Source organism: Nicotiana tabacum, chromosome 22 (assembly GCF_000715075.1).
Source record: "Nicotiana tabacum cultivar K326 chromosome 22, ASM71507v2, whole genome shotgun sequence".
NCBI lineage: Eukaryota > Viridiplantae > Streptophyta > Magnoliopsida > Solanales > Solanaceae > Nicotiana > Nicotiana tabacum.
In genome coordinates, this window is record NC_134101.1 from 15,752,425 (window position 1) to 15,766,739 (window position 14,315).

Consider the following 14,315-nt stretch of genomic DNA (forward strand, 5'->3'; position numbering starts at 1 on the left):
GGAGAGAATATCCATTAGAATATTCTCTTTAATAGCTTATTCTAAAAACTAGTCATTACAACTCTATCTGCGGTGCTTGATCACGAGTCTTGTTGCTTCCTGGTCGACCTCCACTGACTCTTTTCTCAATGCTACCTTGCCCTAAATATTCTGGGGCAGATTTCGACCTATACAGGTATAACTTATACAAGATACAGAAAAGCTAACAAATTACAGTAAAAAATATTGTTGAATCTTAATTGTGGCCGAGGGACGGTAGGTGTTAGTTCGAACAAGGTCGAACATAACCCACCTTTAATTATGGCCGAGGGCCAGTAGGTGTTGGTTCGAACAAGGTCGAACATAACCTACGTTTAATTATGGTCGAGGGCCAATAGGTGTTAGTTCGAACAAGGTCGAACATAACCTACGTTTAATTATGGCCGAGGGCCAGTAGGTGTTAGTTCAAACAAGGTCGAACATAACCTACGTTTAATTATGGCCGAGGGCCGGTAGGTGTTAGTTCGAACAAGGTTGAACACAACTTACGTTTAGCTATGGCCGAGGGCCCATAGGTGTTAGTTCGAACGAGGTCGAACATAACATACGTTTCGCTATGGCCAAGGGACAATAGGTGTTAGTTCAAATAAGGTTGAATCATAACACACGTTTAATTATGGTCGAGGGCCGGTAGGTGTTAGTTCGACCAAGGTCGCATATATCCTACATTTTAATTGTGGTCGAGTGCCGATAGGTGTTAGTTCGAACAAGGTCGAACATAACCTACATTTAATTATGTTGAGGGCCAGTAGGTGTTGGTTCGAACAAGGTCGAACATAACCTACGTTTAATTATGGCCGAGGGCCAGTAGGTGTTAGTTCGAACAAGGCTGAACATAACCTACGTTTAATTATGGCCGAGAGCCAGTAGGTGTTAGTTCGAATAAGGTCGAACATAACCTATGCTTAATTATGGCTGAGGGCCAGTAGGTTTTAGTTCGAACAAGGTTGAACATAACCTACATTTAATTATGGCCGAGGGCCGGTAGGTGTTAGTTCGAACAAGGTCGAACATAACCTACGTTTAGAAATATATGCTTCTATGTGTGGAGTTTGTCAACATCTTAAACTTTAAGCATTGTTGTCTTGGTTGTGCATTTGGAGAAATATAAATAAACTTCATGCATTGTTGCTTTGTTCATACACTTGGAGAAATTTATAAATCTTCGGGTGTTGGCTGGCGTTCCAGTCCCAATCCCAGTCTATCTAGTCCCTTCATTGGTCGACTTGGAGAAGGCTTGAGAGGTCGAGCAATGAACTAACTGTCATGTGCCTCCGTCTTTGCGTACTTCGACTTGAAGTTTCCCCTTCGTCGCCTCGTTAAAAACCACCTTGAGAATACCCAATTGGGACAAAACTCAAGTGAGAGAAAAAAGAGTACGACTTGGGGGACGCTTTATCTCTTAGAAGTTGAAGTACTTGAGGTGGGTAATATTCCAGTTGTTTGGTAGTAGCTTTCCTTCCATTGTTTCTAGTTGGAATGACCCTTTGTTCGATGTTGCTGTGATTTTGTACAGACCGTCCCAATTTGTTCCTAGTTTGCCCTCCCGTGGGTCTTTGCTTTCTTGTGTTTTAGCTTTAAGCACGTAGTCCCCGACTTTGAGCGGCCTAACCTTTGCCTTCTTGTTGTAATAGCGTTCTACTTGTTGTTTTTGGGTAATCATTCTTATATAGGTCATGTCTCTTAATTCTTCGACTTCGTCGAGTTCCTGCCTTCTACATTCATCGTTCCTTGGCCCGCTCTCGTGGGAGTATCTTAGACTGAGCTCCCCGACCTCGACCGGTATTACTGCATCAGTCCCATAGACTAAAGAGTAGGGCGTCTCTCCTGTGCTTGTCTTCGACGTTGTTCGGTAGGCCTACAATACTTCTGGTAATATTTCTGGGCACAGTCCCTTGGCGTCTTCGAGTTTCTTCTTCATGATGTTCGGTATTGATTTGTTGGAGGACTCCGCTTGCCCGTTGCTCGCGGGGTGGTATGGCATCGAAAGTATTCTTTTGATATGCCACTTCTTAAAAAATTCAGCGACCTTCTTCCCAGTGAATTGGGGTCCGTTATCGCAACTGATCTCTTTGGGGAGGCCGAACCAACATATAATGTTTTTCCATATAAAGGCAATCACTTTCTATTCACGTATTTGGGCGAACGCTCCTGCTTCCACCCACTTAGAGAAATAGTCAGTTAAAACCAGAAGGAATTGTATGTTACCTCGCCCTGCAGGGAGGGGGCCCACGATATCCATTCCCCATTTGATGAACGGCCAAGGCGAGGTGACCTAGTGGAGGTGTTCTCCTGCTTGGCGAATCATTGGGCGTACTTTTGGTATTGCTCGCATTTTTTCACGAAGTTCGCGACCTCTTTTTTTATGGTGGGCCAGTAATACCCTGCCCGTATGAGGCATCCAACCAAAGCCCGATTGCGGGAATGAGCTCCATAATGGACTTCGTGGACCTCTTCAAGGACGCGCCGCGTCTGATTTGGGACCAAGCATTTCACCAGAGGGCCGTCGTACGTTCTCTTGTATAGGTCGTTGGGGATGATGTTGTAACTGGCTGCTTGCATTCTCAGTTTCTTGTCCTCTTTTTTGTCATCTGAGAGTACGTCTTCCTGCAAGTATGTAACAATACGGTTGCGCCAGTCCCAAGTCAGGTTTATGTTCTTACCTCGATTTGGTCTATCGACGAGTTGAGAAGGTGGACTACATTTCTATCTCTGGTTGCAATATTTTTGGTGATTGCAACTAGTTTGGCGAGACCGTCCACCTCGGGTTCTGTGCTCGTAGGATCTGGTCGAGTTGACATTCATCTAACTCGGGCAACAACTTGCAGATTTTGGTCTGATATTTCTGTAACCTTTGTTCCTTGATTTGGAAAGTCCTTGTGACTTGGTTGACTACGAGTTGGGAATCGCAGCGTAGTCTTAACCGTTTCTCCCCATACTTGAGTGCTAGACTTAACCCTGCAATTACATCCTCATACTCTGCCTCATTGTTAGTCATATCTGGGCACCTTATAGACTGGTGAATCACTTCGCCGGTTGGGACTTCGAGTACGAGTCCTAGTCCGGACCCTGACACATTAGATGCACCGTTTGTGTACAAAACCCAGAGATTCTATGTTTGGGGAGAAGCGTAAGCATCTTCTCTTTTAACTTCGAGCATTATTTTTACGCTGAAGTCGGTGATGAAGTCAGCGAGGACTTGCGACTTTATTGTTGTTCGTTGTTGATATGTGATATCGTGCTAGCTCAGTTCGATGGCCCATTTGGCCAACCGTCCCGACAGCTCAGGTTTATGCAAAATGGTCCTTAAGGGGGAAAGTCGTGATGACCGAGATGGGGTGGCACTGGAAATATGATCTAAGTTTTCGCAAAGCTATGACTAAGGCCAGAGCCAATTTTTCGAGGTGAGGGTACCTCGTCTCGGCGTCAACTAATGTTTTGCTAATGTAATAGATGTGAGACTGCGTACCTTTATTTTCTCGAACCAAGACTGCGCTTACAGCTACTTCGGATACAGCCAAGTAAACGAGGAGACGTTCCCCTGGCTCCCGCTTTGAAAGCAGTGGTGGTGATGACAGGTACGCTTTCAACTCCTTCACGGCCTGGGCGTACTCAGAAGTCCATTGGAGGCCGTTATCCTTTTTGAGTACGCCGAAGAATCTGTGACACCTATCTGATGATCGTGAGATGAATCTTGAAAGGGCGGGAATACGACCTGTCAACATCAGAACCTGTTTTTTGGTGGTCAAGTTTTTTGGTATCCCCTCGATGGCTTTGATTTGATTAGGATTGACCTCAATTCTCGCTGTGATACCAGTAAACCTAGAAATTTTCCCGAGGCCACGCCGAACGCACATTCTTTGGGGTTCAGTTTCATTCTGTATCGTCTGAGTATGTCGAAGGTATCTCTTAGATGGTCGATGTGATCTTCTTTCCTTTTGGAATTGACTAACATGTCGTTTATATAGACTTCCATTGTTTTGACGAGCTGGTCTTTGAACATCCTCGTCACCAACCTTTGGTAAGTTGCCCCTGCGTTTTTCATCCCGAAGGGCATGACCCTGTAGCAGTATATCCCATGATGGGTGATGAATGTGATTTTCTCCTGATCTTCTTCTTCCATGAGGATTTGATTGTAGCCTGAATAGGTGTCCAAGAAGCTCAATAATTCATGCCCGTCCATTGAGTCGATGAGTTGGTCGATATGGGGTAATGAAAACAAATCCTTGGGGGCATGCCTTGTTCAAATCTGTGAAATCCACACACATCCGCCATTTTCCATTATTCTTTTTCACCATCACCACGTTGGCGACCCACTGGGGATACTTCGACTCCCTGATCGAGCCATTTTCCAATACTTTTCCCACCCTTTCTCGTACTGCATCATTAATTGTGTAGTTGAACTTACGCCTGACCTGCCTTACCGAGGGGGGGGGTGGAATGGGTCGACGTTCAGTTTGTGCGCGGCAATTTTCTTTGGGATACCTGGCATAACTGCATGGCTGAAAGCAAACAAATCTGCGTTAGTAGTTAAGAACTGAAGGAATTTACCTGGTTCCTGAAGTTTGCAGCCGATGTAAGCTTTCTTGCTGTGATCGTTGGTGTCTAATTGAACGGGGTCGAGGTATTCTATGGTTAATTCTACAGCTTCGACCATATCGAGGTATCTGATGATGTCTTCGCTATCATCACATATTGACCTCGACCATGTTGATTTCTATGCCTCTTTCTCTTTGTCTTTCGCTTGTTGAGTGGCCGTGCAGTCTAGGACGATGCGGTAGCATTCTTGAGATGTGCGTTGTTTCCCTCGTATGTTGAATATCCCCCAGGGAGTTGGGAATTTGATGACCTGGTATAAGCTGGAGGGGATGGCCCTCATGGTGTGTATCCATGGTCGCCCTATTATGGCGTTGTATGTTGTGTCTTGGTCCATGATATGGAACATGGTCTACAAAGTGACGCCACCGGCCAGAACGGGGAGCGTGATTTCGCCTGATGTTTGCTCAATTGCATTGTTAAAACCAGGTAGCGTGATGCAACGCGGCACTATCTTATCTTCGAGTTTCATTTGTGCAAGTACTCGAGGATGGATAATGCACGCGCCACTCCCATCATCTACCATGATGCGTCTCACATCGGTATCTAAAATTTGTAAAGTAACAACAAGGGCATCATAGTAAGGGAAAACCAAACCATTGGTATTTGACTTATCGAAGATGATACTTTCTTCGAGTTCGTCGTACCGCTTACGGGTGATTGACCGTTTGAGCTTGTGGGTAGTGGTGAACTTTACGCTGTTGATGGAAGCATCTTCACCGCCACGATGATTATGTGGATGGGGAGGGGCGGTGAGGGAGGTTTTGGCGGCCCTTGATGTTGTTCGCGTCCTTTGGCAAAGTTGGTCTTTCCCCGGTCGCTCAGCAACTCTTTAAGGTGTCCCTGTCGTAACATGTTTATGACCTCCTGCCTTAGGGTGATGCAATCTTCGGTTCTATGCCCTCGTTCTTGATGGAACTCGCAAAGGGCGTCCGATTTTCTGGTACTCGGATTTGACCTCATCTTTTGTGGCCACTTCACCTTTGGTCCGAGCTCCTCCAAGGCATAGACTATTTCTGTAGGTGACACACAAAAGTTATGAGCAGATAATAAAGGAGGCATACCTCTTTCATTCCGATGAGTCCCTGTCCTTGATCTGGGTGGGCCTTCTTCATGGCGGGAGGAGGGTGAAACGACCGCTCTGACATATGGTTGATGTCGTTCCCTGTTGGGTCATGAAGAAGCAAGGTCCCTTGTGGTATCATTTCTTCGATCTTTTCTGGATTCGGCCTGTATCGAGGTCAGTCGATGAGTTGGTCCATTGAGGTCGTCCTCATCTGCTCGGACCTCCGCACAATATGCGTTGTGTATTTCGTCCCAAGTGGTTGGGGGATACTTCATCAGTCGACTCAGTAGCTTTTTAGTCGCCCTCGAACCGTCCCTACTCAGCCCGTTCTGGAAGGCTGCGACTGCCATCCCTTCTGACACGTTCGGTAGGGTCATCCTTACTCGGTTGAAGCGGGTGAGGAAGTCCCTCAGTCCCTCTCCCGGAGACTGCTTAATAACAAATATGTCGTTCACTCTTGCCTCGGCTTTCTTGGCTCCAGCATGGGTCGTTACGAACTTGTCGTCCATCTCTTTGAAAGTTTCGATGGAGTGCGCAGGTAGTTGTGAATACTATGTCAACACTCCTCCTGTGAGGGTTTCACCGAATTTCTTCAGCAAAATGGAGGATACTTATTCTTTGGCGAGATCATTGCCTTTCACGGTGGTGACGTAGTGAGTTACATGATCCTCAGGGTCAGTCGTGCCATCATATATTTTTAGGTAGGGTGGCATTTTGAAAGTCTTTGGTATGGCATGTGGGGCTGCATCGTCGCTATATGACTGCTCGACAAATCGGTCGGCGTCTCTCTTCGGCAACAGTTTGGGGAGCCCAATATTTTATTGAACCTTTCCTGGTGTTCTTTCATATGATCTCGGAGTACCTTGTTCTCGTTCTCTATTTCCTCCATCATTTTCAAAATAGTTGCAACAACGTTATCACCTGCATTATCAATGACGTTGTGAGTAATACCTGTTGTTGGAGGTGGAGGGAGTTGGGCACACTTTTGTTCGCCTGTTGCACAATGAAAATCCTTGCATTTTCCACAGCCGTATCTCGGGTGGACTTGCTGAGGACGCCAGTTAGCGCGTCGGTTAGCCATGCTTCAAGGAGCTTTTTTACAGCTGGGGGCGTCTCTTCCCTCACAGATATGGAGGCTCCCTTACCAAGAGATTTTGTGATGCTGCAGTGAGGAAGGGTGACCTATATCGCCTAGGGGAGGCATTGGGCATTGCGTCTTCGTCCGCTGTTTCACATCTCTCATTGATGACGTTCATGAGGTTGGTTGGTAGGTCACTTATTATTCTCATTCTTTCTTCTCTGTTACCTGCCATATTGGATTTGTGCATACAAAGAAAGGAGATCTTGTTCTTGCTTTTTTTTACGTTAGCGATCCGTGTTAGTTATAGATCTAGAAGAAACTAAAAATTTAACTAGGAAATCCCTACAGACGACGCCAAATTGTTTGACCAAAGAAATGTAACTTTCGACCAAAACATTTGGGTTTATATAATAATGGGTTAAAATTAGTTAATAATAATATCTCTAGATGTGTGTTCCAAAAACGTGAATAACATTAGACAAATCTGATAGTGGGCTAACAGTAATATGCATTAATTGTTCCAAAAAGTGCGAGTAATAATGGAGGAAGAACTAACAATAAATGACATTTAAGTAAATAACAGAAGTGGTTCACCCAATAAAGGATGAACTAGATGATTGTCCCTCATAACAATGATGAATGACAGACAAATCCTAGAATGTTAGAATTATTCTCGGATCTAATGAAAAAGTATGGAATAATATGAACAAGAATTTTGATGAAAGGTAGTGTTTGTATCTTTATAAGAGAGAGGGAATCTTTTCTCAAAAGTTTGTTCTTATAAAAAATGAATGTCACATTCCTCCACTCATTGTCTTTTCTTTATATTTATATGGGACATACCCCTAACAAACCCTAATAGTACAAGTGGAGAGAATATCCACTAGAATGTTCTCTTTAATATCCTATTCTAAAAAATATCTGTTACAGCTCTATCTGCGGTGCTCAACCTTGACCATTGTTGACATCTCGACCACGAGTCTTGCTGCTTCCCGGTCGACCTCGACTGACTCTTTCCTCAATGCTACCTTGCTCTAAATATTCTGGGGCAGATTTCGACCAATACAGGTAAAAGTTATACAAGATACAGAAAACTAACAAATTGCAGTAAAAAATATTGCTGAATCTTATTTCGGGATTATTTTCCTAATTCCGATAAACATGCCACCCCTAAATGGCTAAATGTAAGATCAGCGTTAACACTCGAAAATTTAAAGACTCCTCTTTAACATGTCTTGTTGTAATTTGTTCTTGTTTATACTAAGTCTATACAAATTGTCACAACAACAACATACCCAGTGTAGTCCCACAAGTGGGATCTGGGGAGGATAGAGTGTACGCAGTCCTTACCCCTGCCTTTAAGAAGGCAGAGAGGTTGTTTCCAGTAGACCCTCGGCTCAGGAACAAATTGTCACCAAGATATAAATTAAAGTGATGGTATATATATATACTTTGTATACACAATAACATCACTAAGAAAACTTGGTTCCACCTTCCGACTCGAAGCAACATAACATGGTAAACAATGTCTATCATAGGATCACTCGATTAATATGTCAATTCTCTGCTACCTCCCCGTTCACGACATCTCGGAAGTGAGAGGTAGCCAAGTTTTCTAGCAAAGATATACTTTCTTTCTCGACCTCCTTGAAGCAGTAAGCAGGGGCTTGCCACTTTGAATCCTCCAGCACTTTCTCCACCTCAAATGCCATTATATGTTCAACCAAACCTGCATTGTTTCGCATATTTCAAGCATTAATTAAACTTTATCATAAAGGAAAAAGAATAAGAGAGAAAGACAGCTACATTACGTTTCTTACATGAATGTTTGATTTATTTTGGGTTCGGGCCGTGGAAACAGCTACTAATGGGATAGACTGCCTACATCACACCCCTAGAGATGCAGCCCTTCCCCAGACTCAGTGTGAATACGAAATGCTTTGTGCACCGGGCAAGCATTAGTGGTAGGATATCTACATCACACCCCTAAAGATGCGACCCTTCCCCAAACCCTGCGTGAATAAGGGATACTTTGTGCACCGGATTGCCCTTTATCAAGAGCAGTACAAGCGTCGTTCAGCTAAAGAAACGGTTGGAGTGTTCATCCTAATGGCAAAATTCCAGTAGCAAAACTTTGAAAGCCTTACCACCTTAAATGTGTCAAAAATTGAAGTTTATCTCATTAGCGGTAGTGAATATATGCATACAATAGTGAATTTCACTATCGAGAAGAACGGTCCTTTTTATCATACAAGTAGTCTTAGCAGAAAATTTTATAACCCAAGTTTCAAGCATAAAAAAACTAATTCTTCCCTAAAATAGATGCCTACGAATTCAAGAAATTATAGACATTAAAGAATAATATTTGCATACCATCATAAAAATGCCAATAAACAGGAATCTTGGTAACAGCATCCTCGTAATACCGTAAGAAACCAACCTTGTCCCAAACATTACAAAGGAATCCATCCTTGTACTTTTGTCCTACATAATTTGAACCTTCAAGCCAATTAGGTCTAAGAATTCCCACTGGGAAATGCCTAACAGTACACTCCTGAGTAGAATCCAAAGTGAAATAAAAGGAAGTACCATTTTGCCATTCAACACCATACAAAGTCTTTCCCAATTGATATTGGTTTATATGCATGTACCTTTTGTTTGGCCAATCGTACCAAAGGTCCACTTTCCTAAGACCTTGAGTGTAGTTCATGATTGTAATGGCGTGGAATTGGTGAGGCCATGGCTCTGGAATTGGGTCTGTGGATTCTGATTCAAATGCAATTGAAGGAAACAAGAGTGTGTATACAGTGACAAGGAAGATGAATTTGATAGGAGGGAACATTTGTTCTTGTTCTGTGTTTTTGGTTTTCTTCAGGGGTATTCAAAGATAAAAAGTAAGCAAGTGAATAAATAAATCAGCTAGAAAAACTTAGAAGCAAACATGTGGAACATAAACTGCGAAGTAGATAAGGTCCATGTCACTTTATGGTGCTTCATTTCTAAAGTGAAATTGAATAAATTTTATTGAAGAAAAATATTTTACCAACACCTAAATACTTGTGGTCAAAGTATCAAATTAGTAATTTTCTATGAAGTCAAGAAATATAAGTTTACCCGGTAAGAATAGAAGAATAGTATAAGGTTTGACTCCATTACAAAAAAATATTTTAGGTTTTCGGTTAAGTAGTAAGTGGAAAGTTTGTTTTTATTTTTGTTTTTACTCATTAACTATAGCCTTCCACCTCAAAAGTTACGAGATTGAGCAAATTGTCTACAATTTTCAATGCATTTGGCATAAGCTGATGCTGTGAGAATAAAAGTAATTTTATAAACTATACATAAAATGATATAAAATCACTGACAAAGTAATTCAAATCGGATATTCACTTGCAGGACAGAAAATAAAAACTAATGATATAAGTGAAAACAAAAAGTGGTAGTTAATTTTTTTTCTTAACGTTCTACCGTATATCATTCTTCTTCCACGAATCCGTTTAATTTTTTAAAATTAAGAACATGTGAAGTTTCATTGAAATGACTCGAAACAATTTAATTATCATAAAAGCTACGACATGAATTTAGTATATGTCAAAATCCCAATCCCTATCCCATTTTTTACATAAATTTCCATTCTCTTAACCTCAACATCACCGAATTATAAAGAACATATTTCAATTACTCAAAAAGGCATGCTCTCCTGCAGGGCTACAAAAAAACACTACTAGAAGTACCAGAATGCTGCTCCTCTAATCTGTACTATCCAAAAGTAACAAATGGTACATGAAACTACAGACAATCTATCCAGAAGTGGATTGGTAGAAACCGATTTTGACACATCCTCCAGAATTTGAAGACTAGGTAAATCAATTTTAACGATTTATACCGATAGCTATAGTTTCCCATAAGCAATATCAATTTTCAGTAGACAGTTGGGCAGTAAGCAAAGGCAGATTGTAACATAATTACCATGAAGTAGTATTCTTGCTTCAATCTGTACTCGATCACATTCTTGTTCCAAAGCAAAAGAAAGTGAGCTGATTCTGGAATTAGTCCTCAACACCCACTTTTAGAAGTTTATCTCACGTCTCTCAGCAAAAAACTTACCACTCACGACCTGGTCAGGGAGAAGAGCAAGCCAGACTGCAGTATCAGCAGCGTCTTCTGGAGACGTATGTCCAGCCCACTCTGTCATTGCAGTCTTCACCCAACCTGGGCAATAGCAATTCATATATATCTTATGACCCTCTGGCCTGTCTGAAAGTATTCTCGCCATTAGCCTGGTGTAAGCATTAGCTGCAAGCTTTGACAATGAGTAGTCAGTAAACACTTGCGGCCACCCCCCAGATATCCAAGTCCCATCTTTTACTTGTCCCAAAAACGTGTTCACGGTATTATCAATCAGTTCCTCTGACAAGGAATTCACATCCTCAAGTTGTTGTCTCAAGCTGACATTTGCAATTCTCTGGTTGGCATCAAGCAAAAGTAGATCATTTTCAGATGTGAAGGAAATAAAGCTGTTTGCATGTTAGAGACCTCGAGCAGTTTTTTGTTTTGATAACCGTGGTGTCCGGGCTAGCTTGCGCGCACCTCGACTAATTCCACGGGATACCTGCTATCTCCCACTAGCAACAGGTACCATGTAATCTCACGTAGTTATTGCTTTTGACGAATTGCAAAAATTTCCTACGAAGCACTATAATGAGAGTGAAGTATTGATCAAACTTGGTTTCAAAGTAAACAAATGAAAAGTACTCTTCCGCCGCCCCAGGCCCCTTTTAAATAGGTGTGTATGAAACTCATAATCAACGATTCCATTTTTGTTAAGAGAACCCATAACGCACAGCATCCCTCTCTATACATAAAAGGGAAACTTATGTAGACCATATATAATATTTTCTGCACTCAATCTATGCCATGCCAGCACAGGTACTATAATGAAAAATCATCCTAAAGAAACAGATTCCACTTTCGGAACCTTGAGAATTGCAAAAAGATTTAAAGCAAGATGAAAAGGACAAATAGAGTGAGAAGAATAACAAGAGTGAAAAGGAATGCTATGGCACTTACATTCCGTCTGCCATTAAGTCTTCCCAATCGTGAGGTCACATTAACAATACGAGCACCAAAAGGAGAAGGCCTCATTAATGGAATCATAGCTTTAACCATACTTTTGGTGCCAAAGTAGTTGGTCTTTATAACGGTTTCTGCAAATTCAACTGAATTATCTGAGCCGAAATTGAAGTTGACTCCTGCATTATTGATCTAAACATTTCCATATCATTAGCCGAAGGGCCAGATTCGCCAAAAACAGTGAACAAACAAAACAACAACAACAACAACAACAACCCAGTAAAATCCCAGAAGAGAACAAACAAAAATGATAACAAAATGAAAGCAAAGCAACGGTAACTATAGCATAATGGCCCCCCTCTTGCTTCTCTTTACCCTCCACCCCCCACCTAAAAAGAAAAAAGAAAATTGAAAAATAAACACAAAGAGCACATACAGACAAAGAAGTACCAGAAAATCATGCACCATTTAAATATCAGTAAGTTATTGAAAACCAATCTGGTTGCATATGCTACCAATGCTAGCCCATAATGAGAAAATAAAGTAGATGGAGTACCAGTATATCTAAACCGCCATGTTTTTCTTTTATCCAATCAGATAATGATTGAATTGATGCTGGGTCCACAATGTCCAATTGATGAAATACCACATTCAAACCTCCTTCTTGCATGACTTTTGCTGCTTTTTCACCAACACGAGTTTCTCGCGATGTAAGAAGTACCGTTAGGCCATGTGATGCCAGTTGGTGAGCAATTTCAACTCCAATTCCTCTATTTGCACCAGTCACAACAGCAATAGAGTCAGATGACCACCATCTGTAAACCATCTGCCGTCTATAAGTGTAATGCTCGGAATCGACATCTTAAGACGAATCAATTTGACTGAATGAACCATATAACAGCTCGATAGTTATACAGTTGATATGGTGATTATTTAGATCTTCTAACAGCATAAATAGTCAAAAGATTATCAAGACGCTTTGCTAGGGAGTATCATCTTGGTTCACTATCATGACTAATTGGAAACTGAATCAAAGAACTGATCATTTGCCCATGTACGGACAGTATACGTGTATTATGATTCACAGGAAGTCTAAAATCTGTTGCAGAGATGAAGTACAAAACCACCTTCTGGATAATGTAAGAAAACTAATTGCAACATAAATAAAATAATCTTCATAGTTTTTCTAAATATGTTATTAAGACGATTTTATAATCAACAGGCTCATTTTTCCATCTAAAATGCTGGAGCAACCATGCAGAATAAATGCAGTGTGTATAACAGGATTAGGTTTCTATTCATTGAACAAGGTTCCTAAATTCCTTCACGCCAAAGGTTCTTAAATTCCTTCACATTGTTGCAAGTCTTATCTCATAGTAACAAAAATAGACATTAACAGAATGATATGACGGGCACTTTATCAGAATCCAAAACTGCATCCAGGTAGTTGAACTTGCAGTGCACAGCTGTTTACATGCGAACAATCGTCATTTAAAACACCTCCAAGATAAACAAATGTGCGTTATTGAGTATCTCATGCACGTTTATCTGGAAAAGCCTTCCTAAGTGTTTCGAGCTTATGGGGGTCACTTATTCCAACGGACAAACTTCTGTGTGAAACATATTACATGTAGACCAATTATGTAGCAGTACATTCGAAGTTAAAATGCTTCAGCATATCTCGTTTAAGCTTCAGAGCAAGTATGCAAAATGAAACCATCCCCAAAATCATAAGAAGCTAAAATTGAATATGCTAGAGACTGCTCCATCATCTACACACTATTTCCTCTTCATAATTTTTCTATCTAAGTAAGGGACATCTATTATCTTGATTTTTTGTTAAATCATAGGCTTAAACTACAGGGGAAAATAGGCTCTTTTAAGCACTTAACAATTAAACACTTTGAATGATTATGTTTGACCCAGTTAAGTACAAAATGCAAAAATGTCAAGAAAACTTTTTCATGGATCAAAAGACAGTCCAATTAGACCGTAATTAACACTTCCTTAATATGAAATAGGATCTTAAACAAACATAAAGAGGTGAAATTTGTGGAAACTTAAAAGTGAAAATAAAAATCGGACCTTTGGTGATCAGAATAAGGAATGGTACGGAGAAGAGATATTTCTTGTCGTCGCTTCTCTCTTCTCTCTTGCGCTCTCTCCTTTTTACCCATTAATTCCTTGTTCAGAGCTCTAGCTATTCTACTCTCTTGTTTCGCTCAGTACTCATTTCCAGATTTTGCTTTGGTTTCAGACTTTAGAGCTAACCCTCGCGTTCCTACGGTGCTACTCTTTCCGTAATAATGAAATAACATATAATAAGATATTTGTCCTTCTTCAATGCTTATCTTTTAAAGCTTACACGTCTATTATATCGTATTGTTACTTTAAATATAATATTTGTTTTGATTATTACTTGAATTTTATTATATCGTATCATTAAATTTGCGTAACGGCAAA

At 41.1% G+C, this 14,315-nt stretch overlaps 2 protein-coding genes across 5 annotated transcripts; both read right to left on the minus strand.

The window, feature by feature from the left end:
* Positions 1–7,884: 7,884 nt before the first annotated feature.
* On the minus strand, positions 7,885–10,375 carry LOC107821791 (uncharacterized protein At4g14100-like). Its single transcript, XM_016648248.2, has 2 exons — positions 9,156–10,375; positions 7,885–8,511 (listed from the first exon to the last, which is right to left on the minus strand). Exons 1-2 carry the CDS (start codon positions 9,622–9,624, stop codon positions 8,339–8,341), a joined length of 642 nt encoding a protein of 213 aa, XP_016503734.1. The 5' UTR covers positions 9,625–10,375; the 3' UTR covers positions 7,885–8,338.
* Positions 9,185–14,170, minus strand: LOC107821771 (short-chain dehydrogenase/reductase 1). 4 transcript variants are annotated; one of them, XR_012704898.1, is made up of 5 exons: positions 13,938–14,170; positions 12,409–12,667; positions 11,850–12,044; positions 10,749–11,244; positions 9,185–9,266 (listed from the first exon to the last, which is right to left on the minus strand). XR_012704898.1 is itself a non-coding variant. In XM_016648226.2 (4 exons), the coding sequence occupies exons 1-4, from the start codon at positions 14,027–14,029 to the stop codon at positions 10,849–10,851; spliced, it is 942 nt and encodes a 313-aa protein (XP_016503712.1). In that variant the 5' UTR covers positions 14,030–14,170; the 3' UTR covers positions 10,512–10,848. The 4 variants fall into 4 exon arrangements, 3 of the variants coding, with proteins under 3 accessions (XP_016503712.1, XP_016503716.1, XP_016503722.1); XM_016648226.2 differs by lacking the exon at positions 9,185–9,266 and having other exon boundaries at positions 10,512–11,244; XM_016648230.2 differs by lacking the exon at positions 9,185–9,266 and having other exon boundaries at positions 10,512–11,244; positions 12,409–12,622; positions 13,938–14,169.
* Positions 14,171–14,315: the final 145 nt, after the last annotated feature.

Bases quoted from the DNA above. Each gene is read 5' to 3' on its own strand.
- LOC107821791 (XM_016648248.2), bottom strand. From the start codon at position 9,624: ATGTTCCCTCCTATCAAATTCATCTTCCTTGTCACTGTATACACACTC. The intron at 8,512-9,155 runs GTATGCAAATAT...GAAACAATGCAG, and splicing joins TTATTGGCATTTTTATGATG to GTTTGGTTGAACATATAATG.
- LOC107821771 (XM_016648226.2), bottom strand. From the start codon at position 14,029: ATGGGTAAAAAGGAGAGAGCGCAAGAGAGAAGAGAGAAGCGACGACAA. The intron at 12,668-13,937 runs GTCCGATTTTTA...GATGGTTTACAG, and splicing joins CCTTATTCTGATCACCAAAG to ATGGTGGTCATCTGACTCTA. The intron at 11,245-11,849 runs GTAAGTGCCATA...GATGCCAACCAG, and splicing joins GACTTAATGGCAGACGGAAT to AGAATTGCAAATGTCAGCTT.